This window comes from Abramis brama (genome assembly GCF_963993115.1).
Source record: "Abramis brama genome assembly, chromosome: 8".
In the NCBI taxonomy this organism is placed as follows: domain Eukaryota; kingdom Metazoa; phylum Chordata; class Actinopteri; order Cypriniformes; family Leuciscidae; genus Abramis; species Abramis brama.
This window is the reverse complement of record NC_139970.1, coordinates 16,001,524-16,029,449: the sequence shown is the minus strand read 5'-3', so window position 1 is coordinate 16,029,449 and position 27,926 is coordinate 16,001,524. Positions and strand designations below refer to the sequence as shown.

Here is a 27,926-nt window from a genome sequence, read left to right as displayed (position 1 = left end):
TAAAATGAAAACTGAAAATATAAAAATAAAAGCTAATTCAAAATATTAATAAAACTATAATAGTATATAAATTAAATAACATTAAAATATCACTGCTTTTACAGTAGGCTACTCATTAATCTATGTTGATGTTAATTATAACATATACATTTAACAGTACAAGGTTAATAAACATTAGTTAATTTACTGTAAACAAACATGAATAAACAATGAACAATAGTATATTTTAGTGCTGTCAAATCGATTAATCGTGATTAATCACATCTAACATAAAGGTTTGTAAATATATAATATATGTGTGTGTGGATGGATGGATGGATAGAGATATATGCAATTTGATTAACAGCACTAGTGTATTTAAAAATTATAAACATTCTGAAATGTAACTAGTTGTCTCAGACTTCTAACTACAGTCTTCACGTGTGATATTTCTTCCTCTTCCTCAGGAAGCTGGGTGGATGACCAGAGGCAGGGTCATGGTTTTTACACATACCCCAACAGAGACACATATGATGGTGAATGGCTGCAACATCAAAGGTAGTTGAAATGCGGCTCTCTTTTCCACTGATCTAATCCAGCAACCTGTTGAATCTATTAATATTAGTTGTAACAGTATTCATAACATCTTCAGTTCAACTAAAAATTAATGGCAAACTATGCTTATCAATAAAAGTATCTGATTGTCTGTCTTTTTCCCTCTTAGACATGGGCAGGGTACATACACATATCATGACTCAGGTTCTCAGTACATGGGCAGCTGGATCATGGGTAAAATGGAGTCAGCCGGGGAGATCATCCATCTGAACCACCACAGATATAAGGGCAACTTTGTCAATAATAATGTAAGTATTACTCTGCATTTATGGTTCTGAGCTGGTGAGTAGTAGAAAATGGTTTGTAGATCTGTTCAAATTGGGTCACAGACAGCAGGGGGTGGGGAGGCGAACTGTACTACATTCAATAATGAAATGCAACTATCTGTATAGTAAGAAAAGAATAGCAAAATAAATAGACACAAAAAGGTTTGAGAAAATGTTTCACACAGCTTTTACTGTCAAACACCTGAACAAGCTAATCAAGGGTACAGGAAAATTGCAGATAGGGGAGTTTGATCAGGGTCTGAACTAAACTGCAGGACAGTGGCCCTCCAGGGCCGGATTTGAGGAACCCTGCTCTATATTAACTTTAATATAACAAGATATCTGCACTTCTCTCACAGTGATCACTGTTTCTCTTACTAATTATTGTCTTGTTATTGTCTAGCCCTCTGGTCCAGGGAAGTTTGTGTTTGACATTGGGTGTGAGCAGCATGGAGAGTATCTCCAGATAAATCAGGTATGTCCATTTAATGTTTTACAGGATGTCTTTAAATATCATGAGAATGTGTTTCAGGTAGCATGATCACATAAATCTGCAGTAATTGTTTACAAAACTAGTGCAAAATGCCCGTGCAAAATCAGTTTTTGTGTGTGTTTTTAGTAATTGTTAATCTTCATTTGCTTATATTTTCGAACCGAACCCGCGGGTCCCGTCGGGTTTGTCAGGCCGACCCGACCCGTTGAGAACTCTAGTGGAATGCTCTTAGAGCATCGAGTGGATGAAGCAGTTCACTGGAGTTTCAGAAGTTTTACAGCTTGGTATGCTAGTAAACATTGCCAGACACTAAATAGATGTAAATGAAGTAAATAAAATCTATTTCAATCCTGTTACAAGCAAATGAACCCTGTGAAAACAGAATATGATGCAACTGAATACATAAAAGCATACCAAGACACTAAAAACATTTAAAGTCTGTTTGTGTCTGTTAGAGATGAATAGTAGGATACAACAGGGCAAAAAAACACCTTGGCTTGAATTTGGATTTTTTTAAATACAATAATAGCCACCACAGTACTGTCCTAAACACCTGTTTGTCTCTATGCAGTGTCAAATGTTTTTATTCAGGAGCACACTGCATCCAGTGAATTATTAAAAATATATATTTTTTAAATTATTGAAATGTTTTACATGTATGTTTTTTAAATATGCATGTTCTGTTAACAATTCTTTTCACACTAATTATTTTGTGTAAATTATACCTTTTTAGGATCAACATATATTTTGGGAATTGGGATTATTCATTTTAGCTCTGTTGTACCCTATACCTATAAGTCTATATTAAATGAATTTGTGTGTGAAGCCAAATCATAATTAATTTTTTTGACAGCAGGACAAAGGAGATGCAGAGGAAGTTGAACCTGCCTCAACCACCACCTTGAAGTGGAAACCCAAGGCACTTACTGGGTTTTCTGTTTGGGCTAATGAAAATTCTGCCCCGTCAGGTACGTCCACATCCAGTTCTAGATATAAAACATCTTGATGTAGGATTGCATTTACACAGTAAAGGCCCATTCACACCAAGCTGTTGATATTTGAAATCACCAAAACAAACATGCCCCTACCCAAAAGGATCACACCCCTATCTTGATGGCTCCGCCCCCAAATGCATGAACACTATGCAACACAGGCACCTCCCCCTTTATGAGTGGACACACCCCTTACTGCTGATTGGCTACAAGTGTGTTTTGGTGCTCAGTCTGATTCACTTTCAACAGCGTTTCTCAGAAATCGCTTACTGCACCTTTAAGTGACTTTGAACATAGCATGGTTGTTGGTGCCAGGACATGCACCTACGATTTCAGACCCCTCCATGATTTCTAAGTGGGAGAACTTGCAAAATAGCAGGGTGTTCAAATACTTATTTTCCTCACTGTATATATATATGTATACATATATATATATATATATATATATATATATATATATATATATATATATATATATATATATATTGTCTAATTTATCATTGTAGCCTTAGATTTTCTGTATACTGTGTATTTATTTTTGGATTAATAGTGGTTAATAAAGTCCAATAATGGTATGAGAGAGTGTCAGTGGTAATATCATTGTGTTCTTGTCGGTCAGTGTTAGAGGATCTGTGTAACAGCTTAGCCTGACAGTTAGCCTGCCCTGGACCAGGCCCAGCATAAGTTGCCAGGGTAACTGAGTTTGAACTATTTTAAGTTTGCTTTATGAAACAGAATCCACAGACAATAAGTCTGACTAACCAAAATAAGCCTGGCTTGTATTCTAATCTTGTTTTATGGAACAACCCTCTGATCCAATACAGCAAATTCAGTAAACAAACATAAGCTGAAGACTGTATTAGAGAATGTTGTGCAAAGCAGTAGAATTAATGTGTGTAGAATTAATGTCCTGCAGAAAACAAAAGCCACTCTTATATTCATAAGCTTTCTCCCTGAGGAGCTTGGGTGGGCTGTTCTCACACACGCATGCAACAGTCTGTCCTGTGTGAAATCCCTCTAGTAACCGGATAGTCAGTGATTTGGAGTGCTCCATTTTACTTTCCTTAGACAAGTTCGGTATACCCACCCCTTGGCATTATGCTCACTTTCCAAAACCACAGTCCAGCAGGCTAGACCAAGGATAAAAACATCAGCAGTCATGCTTCTTACTTTTCGTATAGCAAGCCAGTCAGTGAGTTATTTAGAGGCAAACTCCTGTGAATGCTCATATATCATGTTCTGTACAGTGTCAGAACGTGATGAATGTGCAGAAGTGAAATGTGGACTGGGAAAACTGCACAGGTTTGGAATCAAGTCCTTCGTTTAATCCTTCCTTTGACACGAGAGCTGCAGCTGAAGGCAAAATGCATGGAAAAGCATCTGACAAAAATGTGAAACTCCGTCTGTGATTTTACTAGAAAAACACATGATCACACACCAGTGTTGTTATTGACTAAAACTAAATCTATATTAATAATTGCTAATTAATTGAAATAAAGCTGAAATAAGATAAAATATACATATTCAATCAAAACTTAAAGCGTAAAAGAAAATTAGAAATTGAAGTACTAAAATTACAAACTAAAACTGAAATGAGAATAAAGCTAAATAGAAATATTTAAAAAATGCTAACAAAAATGACAGAAGCACAACAAAACAACAAAATCAAAAGTGAAAATATAAAACTAAAAAAGCTTATTCAAAATGTTAATAAATATTATAATAGTATATAAATAATGTTAGTACTAATAAATACTAATAAGTTAACCCTGTCACACACAAAGATAAATAATTTCTAAATATTTGTAAAATTCATAAAGTAAAAACTGCAAAAATAAAGTGAAAATTGCAGTATACAAAAATAGTTAGCATATTTTTTTAAAAATCATCAAGGAATACTTCTGTCATTATTATTTTTTTTCACCCTGATGTTGTACGGAGGAGCCCCTAAGGGGACACGGTCATGTAAAAAAAAAAAATTTTTTTTATTTTTTTTTTTTTTATTGAATACAAAAATTATACATACAACCAAGGCAAATGTATTCATTCTACAGTACGTAAAAAAATCGAATGAAAGGCTCAACACAGTTTAACCAAAAAATTACTTAAAAAGGACTAAATAAATAAATAAATAAATAAATACATATATGAAATCATATCTTACATGAACTTAGGGTAAAAAAATAAATAAAAATAATAATAATAAAATATCACACCAAATCATATGAAATCAAAAGATCAAGCAGCTTCATCGCACTCCCACCTCTCATTCCTTCAAGGGCTCTAGAAAAACACTTTAAATCATTTTTGAACACAAGTAGTGGGAGGGATTTAAAAAAATCTAAATTTGTGAATGAAATATTTTGCCATTATTACAATCTTATTAATCAAATAAAAATGAACACAGCAGTCTTTGGGAATTCCAAATAAAATATGTTGTAAAGTAAAAGCAAAACCATCAACAACCACCTCCTTTTTACAACCGGTCATGTAAAAACCATAGACAGGTAAAAACACCGCAAATGTCATTTTTGCCGCGCCACCTTCGCGCTCGTGACCATAGGCTCGTGACGTGCGCGCGCGGCAAGTAGCTTCGGCGGCATTGCTATAGTAACAGTAAACAAACAGACTTGAACTGAAGAGTTTACTTTTGGATTTGTTCCATCGAGTCTTATCCGTTCATTAAACTCAAGTTTATCATGTCAGACACTGGCTCTGAAGAGTCTGAAGAGGTCTCTCTTGAAGAGAGCTCTCTGGAGGTGAGTCTGTGTCACAGTTTATCAGTTCGCAGTGTGTTCACGCGGCGGTTTCTTCATTAGGGCGATCGGGCGACGCACCACCGAAGTGTGAAAGGGACTTTTTCAATCACAATCTCATTCAACCACAGAGTTACGCTAGCAGTCACTCACTGTTGTTCTGCCTCTGGATATAGTCCAATCAGCGCCAAGTCACGTTCTGTGGAGTACCGCCTCTTTTTGGGCGATTTCACTATGGCCGAAAATCGCCCAGAGTGTTCCCAAGACTTCCATTCAAAGATTATTTTTTTTTCGAACTGCAGGCACTGCAATGCATACCCGTCACTGGGGTTAAGACCAATCAGGGATGACTTCCCTAATGAATATTAATGAGTCTTCCGCTACCACCCTGCAAAAAAAAAATTCGCTTCCGGGAGGGCTCGCACTAACGTGCTTTCGTCATCATACGTAAACTTCACTTGTGCAGCGATTGGTGGAAACAAATATACCTCTGATAATATTTAGCCATAAGCTGAAGTGACATCCAATAATTTCCTCAGTGCATAACTTACATTTCACGGACATATTCTCCTCTCCATCTGTAAATGTTAGAAAGTCAATATTTCCAGTTTGCTGTCATGAGTGGGCGAGCTTTCTGCAAGCTAAACTTCCGTGAACGAGCGCCACAATTATTCTGACTAAAATATACATTAGCACTAAATTATAAATATATTTAGCTAAAATATTTGTTGTTGAATATTTGTTGTTGGTGGTGAACATAAATGTGCTAAAGAATTTCAAACCTACTACATGTGTATTTTTATGATATTAGCTTTGTTTTTATTTTTATTTTTTTTAGTAAATTTAACTACTTCTTTAAAAAGCATTATTTTGTTTTTAGATTGTAATGTTGCAATGTTAGAATGTAATGTGATTTGACCCCTTTTTTGGATAGACTGCAGATAGACAGCAAGGTTACACTATGTTTGTTTTTATAATCTTCAATATGAACATTGTTTGTAGGACAATATTGATCAGGATATTAAATATTAAAAAAAAAATTAAATACATTTTTTTTTTATTCAAATAGAAAAATAATAATTAAATACTCAGATTATACCATACATCGCCATTTAGCCCAAAAATTCAGATTTATTTGCCAATTGGCTATTTCCCAACCCTACCGGCTTAAGTTTTAGCTAAACTTTAGGCTAATGATAGCTACATTATTATCACTGTTAAATTGTTATTTGACAATTAGCCTACATTCAGTCCTGGATTAATAATTCAGTTTGTTGCGCACTTTTTTTTAGCACCAGCTGCCACTGGATGACAGTAACCGCTCTGTGTTGGAGAAGTATGAGGGAGACAGAAATGAAGCTGGGGAGAGACACGGACAGGGCAAAGCTGTCCTGCCTAATGGAGACACTTACCAAGGAGCATATGAAAACGGCAAGAGATCTGGCCAGGCAAGAGATCATGTCCCTCACAAAACACTGTTATGCAGTTTCTGTTCTCATAAACAAAGGAAAGATTTGATAAACCTTGTGTTGTCTCTATATCAGGGCACATATAAGTTCAAGAATGGGGCCAGATACATTGGAGAATGGTACATGGGTTTAAAACATGGACACGGCATATTTTATTACCCAGATGGCTCCAAATATGAAGGTAAAACTTACATTATATTAGCTCAAGTATATCAGTAAAGTATATGTGGTTTGTTAAGGTTATCATGAACTAACAATGACACTTGACTTTACACAGAGTTAAGACTGGGTTGTTATTGTTAAAAAAAATAACTATTTTTGTTAATTGAAATACAGCTGAAGTACTAAAATCACTTACTGTAATAAAATAAAAAGAAACTAGACAAAATTACTAAATTAAACGTAAATTAAAATGAAAAATGAAAATATAAAAAAGGTAATTCAAAATATTATTAAAACTATTATAGTATATAAATAGCACTAAAATATCACTGCTTTTACAGTACTTATTAATCTATGTTAATGTTAATTACAACATATACATTTTTAACAGTACAAGGTTAATAAACATTAGTTAATTTATTGTAAACAAACATGAATTAACAATGAACAATAGTATATATTTTAGTGCTGTCAAATCGATTAATTGTGATTAATCACATCTAACATAAAGGTTTGTAAAAAATAATATATATGTGAGCGTGGATTGATGGATGGAGATTTGCATCGCCATTTAAGTGAAATTATTGAACTTAAATATACGAGCTTGATAAAAATGATCATTCTAATTTCAGATGGCACTTAGTGGCTTTTGCATCTGAACTCTTCATATATATATATATATTATATATATATATATATATATATATATATATATATATATATATATATATATATGATTAATCGATTAGACAGCACTAGTATTTAAAAATTATAAACATTCTGAAATGTAACTAGTTGTCTCAGACTTCTAACTACAGTCTTCACGTGTGATATTTCTTCCTCTTCCTCAGGAAGCTGGGTGGATGACCAGAGGCAGGGTCATGGTTTTTACACATACCCCAACAGAGACACATATGATGGTGAATGGCTGCAACATCAAAGGTAGTTGAAATGCGGCTCTCTTTTCCACTGATCTAATCCAGCAACCTGTCGAATCTATTAATATTAGTTGTAACAGTATTCATAACATCTTCAGTTCAACTAAAAATGAATGGCAAACTATGCTTATCAATAAAAGTATCTGATTGTCTGTCTTTTTCCCTCTTAGACATGGGCAGGGTACATACACATATCATGACTCAGGTTCTCAGTACATGGGCAGCTGGATCATGGGTAAAATGGAGTCAGCCGGGGAGATCATCCATCTGAACCACCACAGATATAAGGGCAACTTTGTCAATAATAATGTAAGTATTACTCTGCATTTATGGTTCTGAGCTGGTGAGTAGTAGAAAATGGTTTGTAGATCTGTTCAAATTTGGGTCACGGACAGCAGGGGGTGGGGAGGCGAACTGTACTACATTCAATAATGAAATGCAACTATCTGTATAGTAAGAAAAGAATAGCAAAACAAATAGACACAAAAAGGTTTGAGAAAATGTTTCACACAGCTTTTACTGTCAAACACCTGAACAAGCTAATCAAGGGTACAGGAAAATTGCAGATAGGGGAGTTTGATCAGGGTCTGAACTAAACTGCAGGACAGTGGCCCTCCAGGGCCGGATTTGAGGAACCCTGCTCTATATCCATCTATCGATCTATCGATCTATCGATCTATCTATCTATCTATCTATCTATCTATCTATCTATCTATCAATTACAGAAACGTCTGTCTGTCTGTCTGTCTGTCTGTGTGTGTCTGTTAAGCACATATCTCTCGAACCGTTAGTCCGATGGATTTCAAATTCGACAGGTGTCTTGCTACGGGCACGAGTAAGTGCAGTGCCAAGTTTGACGTTGTTTGGATGAGAAATCCTAAAGATATCATTAAATATATCATTTTTAAAAGGTTGTGGTTTAAAAATAAACATTCTGACATTAGAGGGTTGTATCGGTCAAAGAAGCCCCAAGAAGGTTGTGGTTTAAAAATAAACACTCAGTCAGCTACACTGTTTACTTCTGAATATTATAGTTTGGTTCCAGAACGTGATAAATCCATTTTGATTAATTTGAGTAAAAATGTGTTTTCTTTACCAAGAAAGTGGCAAGATGAAAACCACTATTTTCTGTTTCAAACTTTCACATAGCATCTTTAGGTTATAATATCATAAATTCAAATCCAGATTTGGATTTTCAAAGATCTATTATAAAAACGGATTATTTTTCCCCAAAAATGCAATAAATTCATGACACTTTTTTTTTTCAAAATGCTATCATATTGAGCCATCGCTAAGAAATATCTCCTGAACTTTTTTGATGGCGATCAGCTCACAAACACTTTGCACTGCTCCCTGAATCGACGCGCTTATTCATTTGTGGATGTAAACTGAATCTGTAAGTCAGCTATGCTGTTTACTTCTGAATATTATATTTCATTCTGGTGCGCTTAAAGTTATCGCTACTGTGTAATAGTAGCCTACGCTATTCACCAACTAAACATATCCTATTCAATGTGTTCACAGTCTCTTTCACGGGCATCATTTGTAGTAGCCTATTCACAAACTTTTTGCTCAAGCATACCATTTTTTCGGAGTTCACTGTGTGCTTTCTACCATGCACAAATAAAAATGTCACTGAACTTTTGCTGTGTAATTGTAACAATGAGCACTCAAATACACCAAACCAACAATTACTAAAAACACACTCAAAAACTGATTTTGCACGGGCATTTTGCACTAGCACTTAGAAGGTTGTGGCATAAAGACTCAGTCAGCTACACTGTTTACTTCTGAATATTATAGTTTATTCACAGCCATCATTTGTAGTAACCTAGCCTGCTCCCTGAATTCAATGCGTTCACAGTCTCTTTCACGGGCACCAAACCAACAATTACTAAAAACGCACACAAAAACTGATTTTGCACGGGCATTTTGCACTAGTTAACTTTAATATAACAAGATATCTGCACTTCTCTCACAGTGATCACTGTGTTTCTTACTAATTATTGTCTTGTTATTGTCTAGCCCTCTGGTCCAGGGAAGTTTGTGTTTGACATTGGGTGTGAGCAGCATGGAGAGTATCTCCAGATAAATCAGGTATGTCCATTTAATGTTTTACAGGATGTCTTTAAATATCATGAGAATGTGTTTCAGGTAGCATGATCACATAAATCTGCAGTTATTGTTTACAAAATGTTCCTCTCTTTGTTCTCAGTCTTACCACTGTTTTGTTGTTATTTGGCTTGTTAAGAGAGTTGTTTTAAAGACCCTTGTGAAAAAGAAGTGTGCTTATTTTGTATTGAATGAGAACTGGTAGTGTGCTTAATATTTTCTGATAGTGTAATTTTTCAGTAACACTTTATTTTACAGTGTCCTTGTTACATATGTTACATGTACTTACCATAGTAATAACAGTAAATTATGCATAATTACATGCAACTAACCCTCAACCAAACCCTAATCCTACCCTAACCCTATATAGTAAGTACATGTAGTTAATTAATATTACTCAGTACTTAAATATTTATATAAAATTGGTTACACTTTATTTGAAGGTGTCATTGTTACAGTGTAATTATTACACTGTAACAATGACACCTTCATAACCAATTTTTCACAAGGGCAGTTTTCTTCTTTAAAAAGATTTCCCTTTATTGAAACTCCAGTAAAGCACCAGATGCACCAGATGAAGAAACCAGTAAGGAAGGGAAAGCCTTGAAGTTGTGTTCTCCCTTCTGCCATTAGATCCTCTCTACTGCCATTTTGGCCTTTGGAGATGAGGATTTTATGGCAACTTTCAGATTGTTAATGTGCCTCTAAATAGTGCAGTTTGCCAGTTGCCTGGTGTATGTCAACAGAGGACCATGAAGAGAAAGTCTTATGCCGTGTTCTTTCCCTTAGACTGTAGTCAGTTGTGGCAAAAAAACAGGGCTTGAATTTCAATTAGTAAATAATAAACAATAATAGCCACCACAGTACTGTCCTAAACACCTGTTTGTCTCTATGCAGTGTCAAATGTTTTAATTCATGAGCACACTGCATCCAGTGAATTATTAAAAATATATATTTTTTTAATTATTGAAATGTTTTACATGTATGTTTTTTAAATATGTATGTTCTGTTAATTTATTTCACACAAATTATTTTGTGTAAATTATACCTTTTTAGGATCAACATGCATTTTGGGAATTGGGATTATTCATTTTAGCTCTATTGTACCTTACCTATAAGAATAAGTCTATATTAAATTTGTGTGTGAAGCCAAATCATAATACATTTTTTTGACAGCAGGACAAAGCAGATGCAGAGGAAGTTGAACCTGCCTCAACCACCACCTTGAAGTGGAAACCCAAGGCAGTTACTGGGTTTTCTGTTTAAGCTAATGAGCTGTCCCGTCAGGTACGTCCACATCCATTTCTAGATATAAAACATCTTCAGGCCTGATAGCCCTCCAGCGCCACGCCGGATTTCCGGCGTACAGACGTGTCTGCGAAAAAAAAAAAAAAATCAGGTTTGCGTGATCTGACAATTCCCAAGATCTGAGAGGCGCTTTCACTAAACCACACCAGTAAGCCTACTTCAGCCAATCGGTAATAGGGTAGGGGCTGGTCTTGGGTTTTGGCCAATCAGATTGATTCAGCAGTCACTCCACGTGCAAATTTGTTTTGTGTTTCCCATACACTACGAATGTGTTTCCCACACTGGCAGCGCGAAACGTAGCCAAAGTCATGGAGTGCAACCAATATATGTCAATATATGAAGCCAGGGGAAGACACCAAACTTGTCGATAAAGGAATAAAGAATAAATTATCTAACAGAAATTAGCGGAGGATAAACTCGCCCTTACGCATCTGTCTGTCTCGAGGCAGCATGTGGGCTATCTCATTACGCACGGCATCTCGCCAGAATTTAAAAGAAATCTGTCCGACAAGCTTAAGAATAACATGTTTTCACTTAACATTGATGCGGACAAAAGCATGGATAAGATTTAAGGGTGGAACAGTACATGTATTCGTAATGAACCGAAACGGTACGGGTGTCACGGTTCGGTGCATGAATATACACGGAGAATACATGGTACAAAAATAAATAAAACTCGCGTGCAATTTAATTAATGTAATGCGGAACTACTGTTAGATACGCGGGTTCTTTAGGGACACCTAATCTGTAGCCCTGCCTTAGCTCTGAAGCAGGCTGCGATGTAAAGATTGCAATGCTGGAATATGTTGTGTGTGTGTGAGTGAGAGGCGCAGGCGCGATCGAACAGTGGAAACATAAAAACATACTCCGTCATTTTGTTCACACGGGACATCATTCAAACTGCAAAGTGTTTACTTATATTTGTGTACACTCGCAATATAAAACAACATTGTGCTTTTGTCAAACTGTAAACTCTTGTCAAACTGTAACCTACAACTGTCACCCAACCAAAATCACACACACACACACACACACACACACACACACACACACACACACACACACACACACACACACACTGTTTAAAAGCAGAAAATATTTATCCAACCCCATTTAAAAACAGTCTGTCGGTGTCGTCTTTTGGACATTCATCATATTGCATTGGTTTTCATTTCTTGTTTAATGGTAGTATTATTTTATACAGAAATAAATTATTTATAATTAAGATGAGAATAAAGTTAGTGTTAATTACAATTTTAAGGAAAACAAATATATTGATCTGAAATATAGCAAATTAATTTTAAATGAATTCAGGTACAATTACCAAACATATCTCAAGGTCTTTTTGTCTTTTTATTAATTTAATTAATAAACTAATTATATAAAACTATTGTCAGTGCACTACAAATAAACTGGTTCTATGCCTTTACTTTATTAATAAAACTTATTTAAAAAATACAAGGCTTAAGACATTTATTTTTCTTTTGTGGTACAGCCTGAGACATGCACAAGCCTTCTGCATTTTTGTTTTGCTTTTCCCTCCATTGTACCGAACTCATACCGAACCGTGATGTCTGGACCGAGGTATGAACCGAACCGTGACTTCTATGTACCGTTCCACCCCAAATAAGATTCTAAATGTACTGGTCCGATTTTATGACGAGGATGCAGGCAGTGTGAAAACACAGCACCTTGCCAAGGGACTATTTATCAAAATGTTCTCCCAGGGGAGCACACCCCTGGATCCCGCTTGACAATTATGTTGATCAGGGCATATATCTTGGCTTAGGGGCCCGCTTACCTCCCAGGGAAAAAAGTTCAGGCTCAGGATTTTTTTCTACTATCACCCCTGCATCTTGTTGTAGGATTGCATTTACTGCATTCACAGTAAATCACCAAAACAAACACCGATTTCTCAGTTTTTCTCAGATCAGCGGTGGATCCTTCCAGCACCATGAACGTGATTTCTTCGGCATGCAGGCACCCGATGCGGAGCGTCAGAGTGGGAGAGTAGTGCCGAATTCGACCCCTGCCCAACGGTTTTCCTTGGATGGTGTGGATTCTCAAATCCTGAGAGCAGTTTTTGGAGAAGTTGGGTGGAGATGAGGGCTTGCGCTGAGACAAGCGTGGGGGGTTAGGACATGCACCATAGTACGGGACAGAGAATTTATTTGAGGAGGAAGTTGAATAGTACTCACTGCCGGGCGTGGTGGTCGAACGGGACAGGCTGTGATGACGTGACCTTCTCTCCCACACAGTACAAGCACAGTTGGTTCAGAATTCTTCGTTAATGCTTCGCATGGGTTAGGTGATAGGAATCCACTTGCATGGGTTCAGGTGCCGGATGGGCGACTGATGGTGCCGAGGGCGGAGGACATGCAGCGGAATTTGGAAGAGAGCAGGCGGTAAGACGTTGAGAAACTTGGATGTTTTTTTGATTGAAGTTTTCAATTCCCAATGGCGTCATCATACACGACCATTAGCTGACGGATATCTGCGTTGAGTCCTTGACGGAAGGCAGTGAGAAGTGCAGTTTCATTCCAGCCACTAGCGGTCGCAAGAGTGCGAAACTGAAGAGCTTAAGTGCTGACAGGGTTTTTGGCTTGACGAAGGTTAAATAACTGGTCATGAACTGATAAATCTGATGCGGTTTGACCAAAAACTTCTTTTAAGTGGCTGAGGAAGGCTGACAGTGAGGAGGTAACTGTCACGATCTGGGTGTGGAAAGGAGAGCGAGGACTCAAATGCAGAGGTAGAATGTTTAATAAAAAATAGAAAATAAATCCAGGTACAAATGAAAACAAAACAGGCAAACAAGATAAACAGGTCTAAAGCAGGAACACGAGGAAACATAGATATAACGAACCAGCACTAGACTACAAACACAGGGAGACTAAATAGGGGAGAAAACAAAGGAGGTTAATGAGTAAGGCAGGTGGGACAAATAAATCAATAATCAGATAACAAGGGGGAGGGATCAGACAATGACACGAGCACATGGCCCAAAATAACAAAACACCCATGTGCAGCACAAGACAGGACAGGCATGTGACAGTAACTAGGGCATTGGATTGCCACAGTGACTGAGTCCACTGTAACGCGCGTCCGGATAACAATGAGATGTCAAAAGCCACTCTGGCACGATCGTTTGTTGAACGTGAACGTTTGTTTGGTGAACTGGCGAGACTGCATCTCAAAGTATAGGGAACACTGTAGGAGGAAGGAGGATGAAGTAGTGGGTTAAAAGTGCTGGAGTGACTGGTGTGCAGCGTGAACGCTGAGTAATACAAAACTGGGTTTTATTGAACAGAGGCACGGAGTGGAACAGCAGAGATGACTGCTGAGTATAATGTAGAAGAATTGGTACAGGATGTGGAAGCTGGTTGCTAATCTTGATCTCTTGTTTGTAGAGGAGGACTAAGGTTATAGCGGGCAGAGGGCTGGAGACAGAAGACAGGATGCGGATGATCGGTGATGAAGCACAGAGAGGAATCTTCGAGGTAAGTAGTTGCTAATCTTGATCTCTTGTTTGTAGAGGAGGACCGAGGATATAGCGGGCAGAGGGCTGGAGACAGAAGACAGATGACGGATGACAGGATGCGGATGATCGGTGACGAAGCACAGAGAGGAATCTTCGAGGTAAGTAGCACAGGTAAGTAGTAGAGTAGAGTCTCTTTTTAGTGAGCGTGGTAGATGATGTGCAGGTGCGGTGAATTAGAACTCTGGGGAGAGTGAACGAGTGGGCGGAGCGTGCTGATCTAGTGACTCCGTGACAACTACTTCCGGCGAGATTCTGAAGTGCGCATATGATGGACACATTAAACAGGTTCTCTCCACTCAGTGAAACACCCACTGAGAATACTGTTGATTGTACCCTAGTTATTGGTAATTCTATTACACGGAACGTGAAATTAGAGACACCAGCCACCATAGTCACATGTTTGCCGGGAGCCAGAGCGCCTGACATCAAAGCAAATTTAAAAGTGCTGGCAAATGCTAATCGTAAATTCTCTAAGATTATTATTCACGTTGGCACAAATGATGTTCGACTCCGCCAGTCGGAGATCACCAAAATTAATATGAAAGAGGTGTGTGAACTTGCAAGTACGATGTCAGGCACTGTAATTTGCTCTGGCCCTCTTCCTGTTCGCAGGAGTGATGAGATAGTCAGTAGATTGTGTTCACTCAATGGCTGGCTGTCGAAGTGGTGTCCGCAAAATAATATAGAATTCATAGACAATTGGAAAAGTTTTTGGGGCAGACTTGACCTGTTGAAAAGAGATGGTATTCATCCCTCCTGGGATGGTGCTGCTCTTCTCTCTAGTAATTTGGCTCATAGTCTTAGAGATAAAACATGACAATCTGGGGCTCAGATCAGGAAGCAGACAGACTGGCTTAACCGACCGTCTGCTAGCTGTCTCACGTCACCAAGGTCAGATAAATCCCATCACATAGAGACTCGTTCACCTAGCTATCATCACAAAGAGACTGTGTCTGTTCCCCGAATTTGGAAATCCAAAAAACGTTTCAACCCATCTAAGGTTAAAAATTTAATTGATGTTCAACAAATAAAAAACAGCTATAATACAGATGAGCAAATGATAAAGCTTGGGTTGCTGAATATTCGATGCCTTACTTCAAAAGCACTTATTGTTAATGATATGATTACTGACTATAATCTAGATGTGCTGTGTTTGACAGAAACCTGGCTAAAACCAAACGATTACATTACTTTAAATGAATCCACCCTGCAAGATTACTGTTATAAACATGAACCTCGTCTGAAACGCAAAGGGGGAGGTGTCGCTGTAATTTATAGTAATATTTTCCTTAGAAATCTAGTTTTCATAAACTTTTAACTCTCTCTTTTCCAGCACTTTAGACACAGTTGCTCCGTTGCGCTTAAAGAAGATTAAAGAAAATAGTCCAACACCTTGGTACAACGAGCACACTCGTTGAAAGAAAGATGAAAAATAGAGCGCAACTGGAAGAAAACAAAACTAGAGGTATTTCGCATTTCATGGAAAGAGAGCTCAATTGCATACAGAGAGGCCTTAAAAGCTGCTAGATCTGCTTATTTTTCAAACCTATTAGAAGAAAATAAACAAAACCCTAGGCATTTATTTGAAATAGTGGTTAAACTAACGAAAAATAAATCTTCAACCCCAGACGTTTCTAAGCAGCACAGCAGTAATGACTTTATGAACTTCTTTACTAACAAGATTGACAATATCAGGGAGAAAATTATAACTATGCAACCATCTACTACAGTATCGCATCAGGCAGTGCATTGTAGTCTCCTTGAAGAAAAATTTGATTCATTCATTGCTATAGGAGAGGAAGAATTTACTAAACTCGTTAAATCATCTAAATCGACAACATGTATGTTAGACCCTATACCGACTAAGCTACTGAAAGAGATGCTTCCAGAGGTCACAGATCCTCTTCTTGATATCATTAATTCATCTTTGTCACTAGGATATGTACCGAAAACTTTTAAGCTGGCTATGATTAAACCGCTTGTTAAAAAAACGCAACTTGATCCTACAGAATTAGTCAATTACAGGCCGATCTCGAATCTACCTTTTCTGTCAAAGATACTAGAAAAGGCAGTATCCTCACAACTATGTTCCTTTTTAGAAAGAAATGATATCTGCGAGGATTTCCAGTCAGGATTTAGACAGTACCATAGTACTGAGACAGCTCTCATTAGAGTTACAAATGATTTGCTCTATCATCCGATCGTGGTTGTATCTCGCTATTAGTGTTACTCGATCTTAGTGCTGCATTTGACACTATCGACCACAACATTCTTTTAAATAGACTCGAAAATTATGTTGGCATTAGTGGAATTGCATTAGCATGGTTTAAATCATACTTATCTGACCGTTATCAGTTTGTAGCAGTAAATGAAGGGATGTCTTATCGATCACAAGTTCAGTATGGCGTACCACAAGGCTCAGTACTAGGACCGTTGCTGTTCACTCTGTACATGCTACCATTAGGAGGTATCATTACGAAGCATGACATTAGTTTTCACTGTTATGCTGATGATACTCAGCTCTGTATTTCTTCACGCCCAGACGAAACTTACCAATTCACAAAATTAACGGAATGCATAGCTGATATAAAAAAAATTGATGACTAGTAATTTCCTGCTACTAAATTCTGAAAAAACAGAGATTCTAATTATTGGACAAAAAACTTCCTCACGTAATAACCTAGAATACTGTCTAACACTTGATGGCTGCTCTGTCAAGTCTTCGTTGTCGGTTAGGAACCTGGGTGTGCTGTTTGATACCAATCTTTCATTTGAAAGTCACGTGTCTAGTATCTGTAAAACTGCATTTTTCCATCTTAAAAATATATCTAAATCATATCTAAACGTCATATGCTCTCATTGACAAATGCGGAACAATAAGTTCATGTGTTCATGACATCAAGGCTAGATTATTGTAATGCTCTAATGGGTGGTTGCCCTGCACACTTAATAAACAAACTACAGCTGGTCCAAAACGCAGCAGCTCGAGTTCTTACCAGAACCAGGAAGTATGACCATATTAGCCCGGTTCTGTCAACACTGCACTGGCTCCCTATTAAACATCGTATAAATTGTAAAATATTGCTGATTACTTACAAAGCACTAAATGGCTTAGCTCCGCAGTACTTGAGCGAGCTCTTAACGCATTATAGTCCTTCACGTCTATTGCGATATCAAAATTCCGGCCAGTTGATAATACCTAAAATATCAAAATCGACTGCTGGCGGTAGATCCTTCTCCTATTTAGCACCAAAACTTTGGAACAGTCTTCCTAACATTGTCCGGGAAGCAGACACACTCTGTCAGTTCAAAGCTAGACTAAAAACACATCTCTTTGACCTAGCATACACATAACACATTATAGACTTCTATAATTCCATATTAGGCTGCATAGATTAGGCCAGACGGAACCGGGAACACTTTCCATAAATCCTGATGTACTTGTTACATCATAAGAAGAATGGCATCTACGCTAATATTAGTCTCTCTGTTTATATATCGAGGTTTACCGCAGTCCGTCGGATCCAGGCCTTATCCAGGCCGTATCCAGATCTGATGAAGGACCTGCGCCTGGACGCATGAGGCAGCGGATGAAGTAGTGGGTTAAGAGTGCTGGAGTGACTGGCGTGCAGCGTGAACGACATCGGCGGGAATGGAAGGTGGGTTTTCCGCTGTAGACAGTTGCATGGCTAAGCGGACTGCATTCTTCGTGGGACTCTGCATGTGGTCTAGCCTTCTGTCACGGTATAGAGAGAAGCAGACAGGCGAGTAATACAAAACTGGGTTTTATTGAACAGAGGCACGGAGTGGAACAGCAGAGATGACTGCTGAGTATAAATGTAGAAGAATTGGTACTGGATGTGGAACTTAGCTGGTTGCTAATCTTGATCTCTTGTTTGTAGATGAGGACCGAGGATATAGCGGGCAGAGGGCTGGAGACAGAAGACAGGATGCGGATGATCGGTGACGAAGCACAGAGAGGAATCTTCGAGGTAAGTAGCACAGGTGAGTAGTAGAGTAGAGTCTCTTTATAATGAGTGTGGTAGATGATGTGCAGGTGTGGTGAATTAGAACTCTGGGGAGAGTGAACGAGTGGGCGGAGCGTGCTGATCTGGTGACTCCGTGACAACTACTTCCGGCGAGATTCTGAAGTGCGCATATGATGGACACATTAAACAGGTTCTCTCCACTCAGTGAAACACCCACTGAGAATCCTGTTGTTGTACCCTAGTTATTGGTAATTCTATTACACGGAACGTGAAATTAGAGACACCAGCCACCATAGTCACATGTTTGCCGGGAGCCAGAGCGCCTGACATCAAAGCAAATTTAAAAGTGCTGGCAAATGCTAATCGTAAATTCTCTAAGATTATTATTCACGTTGGCACAAATGATGTTCGACTCCGCCAGTCGGAGATCACCAAAATTAATATGAAAGAGGTGTGTGAACTTGCAAGTACGATGTCAGGCACTGTAATTTGCTCTGGCCCTCTTCCTGTTCGCAGGAGTGATGAGATAGTCAGTAGATTGTGTTCACTCAATGGCTGGCTGTCGAAGTGGTGTCCGCAAAATAATATAGAATTCATAGACAATTGGAAAAGTTTTTGGGGCAGACCTGACCTGTTGAAAAGAGATGGTATTCATCCCTCCTGGGATGGTGCTGCTCTTCTCTCTAGTAATTTGGCTCATAGTCTTAGAGATAAAACATGACAATCTGGGGCTCAGATCAGGAAGCAGACAGACTGGCTTAACCGACCGTCTGCTAGCTGTCTCACGTCACCAAGGTCAGATAAATCCCATCACATAGAGACTCGTTCACCTAGCTATCATCACAAAGAGACTGTGTCTGTTCCCCGAATTTGGAAATCCAAAAAACGTTTCAACCCATCTAAGGTTAAAAATTTAATTGATGTTCAACAAATAAAAAACAGCTATAATACAGATGAGCAAATGATAAAGCTTGGGTTGCTGAATATTCGATGCCTTACTTCAAAAGCACTTATTGTTAATGATATGATTACTGACTATAATCTAGATGTGCTGTGTTTGACAGAAACCTGGCTAAAACCAAACGATTACATTACTTTAAATGAATCCACCCTGCAAGATTACTGTTATAAACATGAACCTCGTCTGAAACGCAAAGGGGGAGGTGTCGCTGTAATTTATAGTAATATTTTCCTTAGAAATCTAGTTTTCATAAACTTTTAACTCTCTCTTTTCCAGCACTTTAGACACAGTTGCTCCGTTGCGCTTAAAGAAGATTAAAGAAAATAGTCCAACGCCGTGGTACAACGAGCACACTCGTTGAAAGAAATATGAAAAATAGAGCGCAACTGGAAGAAAACAAAACTAGAGGTATTTCGCATTTCATGGAAAGAGAGCTCGATTGCATACAGAGAGGCCTTAAAAGCTGCTAGATCTGCTTATTTTTCAAACCTATTAGAAGAAAATAAACAAAACCCTAGGTATTTATTTGAAATAGTGGTTAAACTAACGAAAAATAAATCTTCAACCCCAGACGTTTCTAAGCAGCACAGCAGTAATGACTTTATGAACTTCTTTACTAACAAGATTGACAATATCAGGGAGAAAATTATAACTATGCAACCATCTACTACAGTATCGCATCAGGCAGTGCATTGTAGTCTCCTTGAAGAAAAATTTGATTCATTCATTGCTATAGGAGAGGAAGAATTTACTAAACTCATTAAATCATCTAAATCGACAACATGTATGTTAGACCCTATACCGACTAAGCTACTGAAAGAGATGCTTCCAGAGGTCACAGATCCTCTTCTTGATATCATTAATTCATCTTTGTCACTAGGATATGTACCGAAAACTTTTAAGCTGGCTATGATTAAACCGCTTGTTAAAAAAACGCAACTTGATCCTACAGAATTAGTCAATTACAGGCCGATCTCGAATCTACCTTTTCTGTCAAAGATACTAGAAAAGGCAGTATCCTCACAACTATGTTCCTTTTTAGAAAGAAATGATATCTGCGAGGATTTCCAGTCAGGATTTAGACCGTACCATAGTACTGAGACAGCTCTCATTAGAGTTACAAATGATTTGCTCTATCATCCGATCGTGGTTGTATCTCGCTATTAGTGTTACTCGATCTTAGTGCTGCATTTGACACTATCGACCACAACATTCTTTTAAATAGACTCGAAAATTATGTTGGCATTAGTGGAATTGCATTAGCATGGTTTAAATCATACTTATCTGACCGTTATCAGTTTGTAGCAGTAAATGAAGGGATGTCTTATCGATCACAAGTTCAGTATGGCGTACCACAAGGCTCAGTACTAGGACCGTTGCTGTTCACTCTGTACATGCTACCATTAGGAGGTATCATTACGAAGCATGACATTAGTTTTCACTGTTATGCTGATGATACTCAGCTCTGTACTTCTTCACGCCCAGACGAAACTTACCAATTCACAAAATTAACGGAATGCATAGCTGATATAAAAAAAATTGATGACTAGTAATTTCCTACTACTAAATTCTGAAAAAACAGAGATTCTAATTATTGGACAAAAAAACTTCCTCACGTAATAACCTAGAATACTGTCTAACACTTGATGGCTGCTCTGTCAAGTCTTCGTTGTCAGTTAGGATCCTGGGTGTGCTCTTTGATACCAATCTTACATTTGAAAGTCACGTGTCTAGTATCTGTAAAACTGCATTTTTCCATCTTAAAAATATATCTAAATCATATCTAAACGTCATATGCTCTCATTGACAAATGCGGAACAATTCGTTCATGTGTTCATGACATCAAGGCTAGATTATTGTAATGCTCTAATGGGTGGTTGCCCTGCACACTTAATAAACAAACTACAGCTGGTCCAAAACGCAGCAGCTCGAGTTCTTACCAGAACCAGGAAGTATGACCATATTAGCCCGGTTCTGTCAACACTGCACTGGCTCCCTATTAAACATCGTATAAATTGTAAAATATTGCTGATTACTTACAAAGCACTAAATGGCTTAGCTCCGCAGTACTTGAGCGAGCTCTTAACGCATTATAGTCCTTCACGTCTATTGCGATCTCAAAATTCCGGCCAGTTGATAATACCTAGAATATCAAAATCGACTGCTGGCGGTAGATCCTTCTCCTATTTAGCACCAAAACTTTGGAACAGTCTTCCTAACATTGTCCGGGAAGCAGACACACTCTGTCAGTTCAAAGCTAGACTAAAAACACATCTCTTTGACCTAGCATACACATAACACATTATAGACTTCTATAATTCCATATTAGGCTGCATAGATTAGGCCAGACGGAACCGGGAACACTTTCCATAAATCCTGATGTACTTGTTACATCATAAGAAGAATGGCATCTACGCTAATATTAGTCTCTCTGTTTATATATCGAGGTTTACCGCAGTCCGTCGGATCCAGGCCGTATCCAGATCTGATGAAGGACCTGCGCCTGGACGCATCAACAACGCACTCCTGAAGTGTCAGCTAGTCTCTCCTCTTCCGCCGGATCCAGGCCGTATCCAGATCCGATGAAGGATCTGCGCCTAGACGCGACGACAACGCAGTACTGAAGTGTCAACCAGTCTCTCCGTTTACTGAAGTGAGGTGGACCCCGGCCGTATCCAGAACCGATGGTGGATCTGCACCTGGACCCAACCATGACGCATCCCTGAAGTGCCAGCCTCATCAGCCCTGCGAAGGCCTCATCGACACAACCAATCTGACTTCTGACCTGTAATGCTGCCTGGATCATAATCATACACTGTTCGCTCGTTGGCCAGAGGAGAACTGGCCCCCGACTGAGCCTGGGTTCTCCCAAGGTTTTTTTCTCCATTCTGTCACCTGATGGAGTTTTGGTTCCTTGCTACTGTTGCCTTGGCTTTTGGCTTGCTTAGTTGGGGACATTTAATATTAAACAATATTATTGATCTGCCTTATTTAGGGTGGACGATGATGCAATTTTCTACTAGAAACAAACTTTGTTGTATTATTTTAATGTTATCAATGTGAAGCTGCTTTGATACAATCTGTATTGTAAAAAGCGCTATATAAATAAAGGTGACTTGACTTGACTGACAAGTTCAGTATGGCATACCACAAGGCTCAGTACTAGGACCACTGCTGTTCACTCTGTACATGCTACCATTAGGAGATATCATTAGGAAGCATGGAATTAGCTTTCACTGTTATGCCGATGATACTCAGCTCTATATTTCTTCACAACCTAACGAAAACTACCAATTCACAAAATTAACGGAATGCAGTCTTCCTACCATTGTCCGGGAAGCAGACACACTCTGTCATTTCAAAGCTAGACTAAAAGCACATCTCTTCGACCTAGCATACACATGTAGACTTCTATAATTCAATGTTAGGCTGCATAGATCAGGTCAGCCGGAACCGGGAACACTTCCCATAAAACTGATTTACTCGTTACATCATAAGAAGAATGGTATCTATGCTAATTTTAGTGTTTTTGTTTATCCCGAGGTTTTCCCGCAGCCTGCCGGATCCAGGCTGTATCCAGATCTGATAAAGGACCTGCACCTGGACCCGATGTCATAGCGGGGTGCTAAAGTGGCAACTAGTTTCTCCTTATGGAGGATCCCTTTACCACTCTACAGATAAAGCGTTGTCTGGAAAATTCGGTTCGCATATCTACCCCGAAGTGATAAAATTCTGTATCAAAAATGTTAAGGCCAGACAAGTAGTTTAAGGCTTGGTTTGTAGGGAATTACAAACCTGCGCACATATATTCAAACGCGCATACCAATAGACTGAACTCGTAATACGCATGTGCATGCCATCAGTGTTCTCACAGGTTTCGCGTTTAAAGTCTGTGTAGTTTCCTGTTAAAATGGTGTCGTGTTAGCGGCCCCTAAGTTAATAACTAATGATCGTTGCGACCGAAGTGAATCAATCAAATTAACTTTAGCTGGAAAATAACTTTATTCAAGAACTGCTATAAAGCCAAAACAATCTCTGTTACTTTAAACTATCTTTGTATCTCTGTAAAGCCGCTTTGGAACAATCTACATTGTTAAAAGCGCTATATAAATGAAGATGACTTGACTTGACTTGACTATCCCATGATGCCACGGGAGAGGAGTTGTCGTCGTTATATTTGAAAATGGTGGAAAGCGGCTGTTTTCAAGTGTAAGTACTTTATAAAACACTTTGTTTCTTTGTGGTTAAACTGTATTTGTTTAACATCATATAAGTAACACGGTTTTCTTTAAACAACGCCGTTCGTTGTTTCGCAGTTAAATTAGATAGTTACAAAACTTTTATTTTATATTTTACAATGACTTTATTTCTCCTTTATCAGTGTGGATATTATGTAATATTTGTTGCCTACATAGCAAGCTACTGTTATCAAGTGTACCTCAACTTGTCCATATAAACATCAATATTAACTAGTGCAAAATGCCTGTGCAAAATCAGTTTTTGAGTGTGTTTTTAGTAATTGTTGGTTTGGTGTGTTTGAGTGCTCATTGTTACAATTACACAGCAAAAGTTCAGTGACATTTTTATTTGTGCATTGTAGAAAGCACACAGTGAACAACGAGAAAACGCTATGCTTGAGGAAACAGTTTGTGAATAGGCTACTACAAATGATGCCCGTGAAAGAGACTGTGAACGCATTGAATAGGATATGTTTAGTTGGTGAATAGCGTAGGCTACTATTACACAGTAGCGATAACTTTAAGCGCACCAGAATGAAATATAATATTCAGAAGTAAACAGCACAGCTGTTCGAGAGATATGCGAATAACACACATACACACACACACAGACAGACAGAAAGACGTTCCCGTAATTTATAGATGGATATAATATACAGAAGTAAACGGTGTAGGTGACTTACAGATTTCAGGGAGCTGGCTACACAGTGAACTCGAAAAAATGCTACGCTTGAGACAGACACACACACACACAGATAGACAGACAGACAGATGTTTCTGTAATTTATAGATAGATAATATAGATTGACCATGGTTCATCACTAATGTTAAATTCTGTGTTGATTTTGCAGGGGGCTGATGAACACACCTGTGTTCTTATAGAGTGGAGAGTGGCTAATGAAAGGGAGGAAAGAAAAGAAAGAGCGACAAGAGCATGAGGAGAGACAAGAACAGGAGGCCAGAGAAAAAGAGAGAGAGAGAGAGACAAAAGAGAGAGAGGAAAGATTCCTTCAGCTTTTATAAACAATTGCTAAAAAATATATTAATAAAGAAAATAAATGTTACACACTCTCTTTCCATTTATTTGTTAGTAAGTTCATTTTGTCATGCTGTTTTAGCAAGTTTTATTACAAAATTCCCAGGGATTTACAGTAGCTACAGCAGATTGTCAGTTGTAAAGTGTTTAATATGTGGCATTGAGGAATTAATATTTTTAAAGTGTGTTGTGTGCACTTATTTTGTGGCAGATTCCAGATAGTTTTTGAAACAAGCAAATGGCAGGTATATCTGAAAAATATCTGAATATGAGTGTTGCACTGTAGAGAAATACCCACACACTCCAGACACCTTTAAAATGTATTTACTTTATTTTTGTGTATTATTTAACTTTTAAATGGATACAGAATACAAAGCTTAAAACAAAATCACAAAACTTTTGCACAAAGTAGTATAATAGAGCTTTAAGCACCACCAAAAGCAAAAGTTTTAAAACATTTTTATTATAGTGTCATCTTGAGGGAAGAAAATGGACTTCAGCAGCTTCAGTAAGGTAACCTTCACAGGTTTCTAAAATATCTAAAGGGACTTTGATACTAGCAATCTCATTTGTAGGGCATCACTTTAAAATAATTCAAAATCTGTTTCTTTCAAAGTATGTGTCTTTAAAATATAGATGAAGAATTGGCACATATACAAATATACATATACATATACACACACATACACACTGCTTGTGATATTACCATCAATGAATGAATCAACAGAGATACACACGCATACATCTCCATTGATTCATTCATGTTTATTCATTGATGGTAATATCACAAGCAAATAAATTACTTTTTCCTTATCAAAAATCAACATCTTTCATTGTTCACAGGTTTGTGTGTGTGTGTGTGTGTTTGTTTTTCTGAGGTAAATATATTAGCCAAATGATGATACTTAAGTTATTTGAGAAATTACACAAAAGCTCTCGACGAAGGCGTGATCTGCGAGCAGCTGACCGACGACTCCTCTGAATTGTGAGCACGAACGACGTAAAAACACAGACGAAAGCGGAAAGCAGAACTAAAAACATTGCTCGAAGTTGATGCAGTCAGTGGAATGGGCTCTTTACATTTTTTGTGCCGATGTGACAGCGCATGTCACGTGACAATAGTACGTCTGGACTCCATTCATACTACCCGTATTCATGCTATATAGAACGTACTTTTTTAACGGTCGCGAAGTACGTTCTAATTTAAATGTAGTACTTACTCACATAGTACACGATTTCGGACGCAGCTTATGCATCACAGGCACCTCCCCCTTTATGAGTGGACACACCCCTTACTGCTGACTGCTACAAGTGTGTTTTGGTGCTCGGTCCGATTCACTTTCAACAGCGTTTCTCAGAAATCGCTTACTGCACCTTTAAGTGACTTTGAACATAGCATGGTTGTTGGTGCCAGATGAACTGGTCTGAGTATTACAGAAACTGCTGATCTACTGGGATTTTCACTCACAGGCATCTCTGGGGTTTACAGAGAATGGCCCGAAATAGAGAAAATATCCAGTGACGGCAGTTCTGTGGGCGAAAATGCCTTGTTGATGCCAAGGTCAGAGGAGAATGTCTATTGTTCTGTTTATTTTAATCTCTAAAGCAGGATGGATCCTGAGTAGCTGTCAATGTTTTTGTCATTCATCATCTGAAAAAAAATTGTTCTGAAAGTGATCCCAACTATATTTCTCTGTGCCATTATCATTGTAGTTGTGGTGTGGATATAGTTTCAGAACTATATCTTTATTGTTATAGTTATCGTCCTTGGTGTGAAAGGGCCTTAATGCTGTAATGCGTGTCATTTATTAGCATTTGTAGTCACCTTCTCTCACCTTTAAGATTTTTTAATCAAGCTGTGGTGGAAGAGTGAGAAAGACAGAACCCCCAAAGATGATGAGAAGAGGATCTCAAGATAATTTATACCTGCACATATCTGTCACTTCTCATGTTTAGGGATAACTAAAAATACTGTAACAAATGCATTGCTAGTTATTGTTAGTAAATCCATTAACTAACTTTAACTAATGGGACATTACTGCAAAATCTATTTATAGCTGATTTGGAGGCCCTGGGAACTGAAAAGTGTTGTAATTTCACAAACAGCAGAGGGCGCAATAAACCAGCCAAAAATGATTATGAATTATGATGATTTTTTTTTTTATTCATTAAAACAAACTAAAGCGAAGGTCTGAGCCCTTCATTATTTGTGTTTAATTTAGCGAATGTGGCCTGTAACTAATCAGTTTTGAATACTTGTTAACAATCACTTTTAAAACTTTCCCAATCTAAAGCATGTTCGAGGAGCACCTTTTTTTGCACATATTTCTAAACTGTTTTAATCATCAGAGATTCAGTAAGGGTCTAAAACTGATGTAGTAATGTCTTGACAAAAATCTGAATCAGAATGATCTTTAAAATACAGTATCCTGAAAAAATGTTTGCTGAGTTTATTACCATAATGTCTCATTCTTTTCTGGTGGTGATTCTCATTAGATTCTAATTAATGTAATACAATTGTTTGTTTGTTTGTTTGTTTGTTTTTATCAAAAATGAATGCATAGCTTATTCAACAATTACTAATGATTAAAAAAGTAGACACTTACATCTACAAGCAGCATCTTCAGTCACAGGCTTTACTCAGGACAGCTGATGTGTCACTTTGCTCTGTTTCCTGCACCAGCCTGAGGACAAACACAGACCATTGTGTAAGTCATTCTGTTGACCCGATCGTGTATCAGTTCTGAAAAACATTTATCTTAACCCAATTAACTAATCACTCTATCTGAACATGTTTAAATACATTTGTAGGCCTCTATATCCATTACTGTCTTTAAAACATTGAAATATTTAAAAACAGAAATAACAGTTCTCTCACTGTTTGCTTTATAACACTATCCTGCAACACTTTCAGAGATGGTTTGCCAAACTGTCAAACCCATACAATCCTCCTTCTTCCATAACGTGATGTAGCAGCAAGACCAGCCAATGACATTCTTTTTATTTTTACTAACCCTTATTGTGCTAAAATTAAAATGGAAATGATTAGGAAATAAATACAATATGAGGGC

General features: G+C 37.9%; 1 protein-coding gene and 2 long non-coding RNA genes across 4 annotated transcripts; 2 read left to right on the top strand and 1 right to left on the bottom strand.

Annotated features, from left to right (window-relative positions):
* Positions 1-228: 228 nt before the first annotated feature.
* Positions 229-11,422, top strand: LOC311088115 (radial spoke head 1 homolog). Of its 2 annotated transcripts, XM_084121774.1 has the most exons (10): positions 229-537; positions 704-842; positions 1,264-1,335; positions 2,210-2,321; positions 6,394-6,549; positions 6,646-6,751; positions 7,584-7,674; positions 7,841-7,979; positions 9,696-9,767; positions 10,962-11,422. In XM_084121774.1, the coding sequence occupies exons 4-10, from the start codon at positions 2,301-2,303 to the stop codon at positions 11,046-11,048; spliced, it is 672 nt and encodes a 223-aa protein (XP_083977900.1). In that variant the 5' UTR covers positions 229-537; positions 704-842; positions 1,264-1,335; positions 2,210-2,300; the 3' UTR covers positions 11,049-11,422. The 2 variants fall into 2 exon arrangements, with proteins under 2 accessions (XP_083977900.1, XP_083977899.1); XM_084121773.1 differs by lacking the exon at positions 229-537 and having other exon boundaries at positions 790-842; positions 2,207-2,321; positions 10,959-11,422.
* Positions 11,062-27,767, bottom strand: LOC311088117. Its single transcript, XR_014607449.1, has 3 exons — positions 27,734-27,767; positions 27,462-27,539; positions 11,062-11,157 (listed from the first exon to the last, which is right to left on the bottom strand). It is a non-coding gene; the product is annotated as an uncharacterized lncRNA (long non-coding RNA).
* On the top strand, positions 14,259-22,706 carry LOC311088116. The gene is made up of 2 exons (XR_014607448.1): positions 14,259-18,290; positions 18,534-22,706. It is a non-coding gene; the product is annotated as an uncharacterized lncRNA (long non-coding RNA).
* Positions 27,768-27,926: the final 159 nt, after the last annotated feature.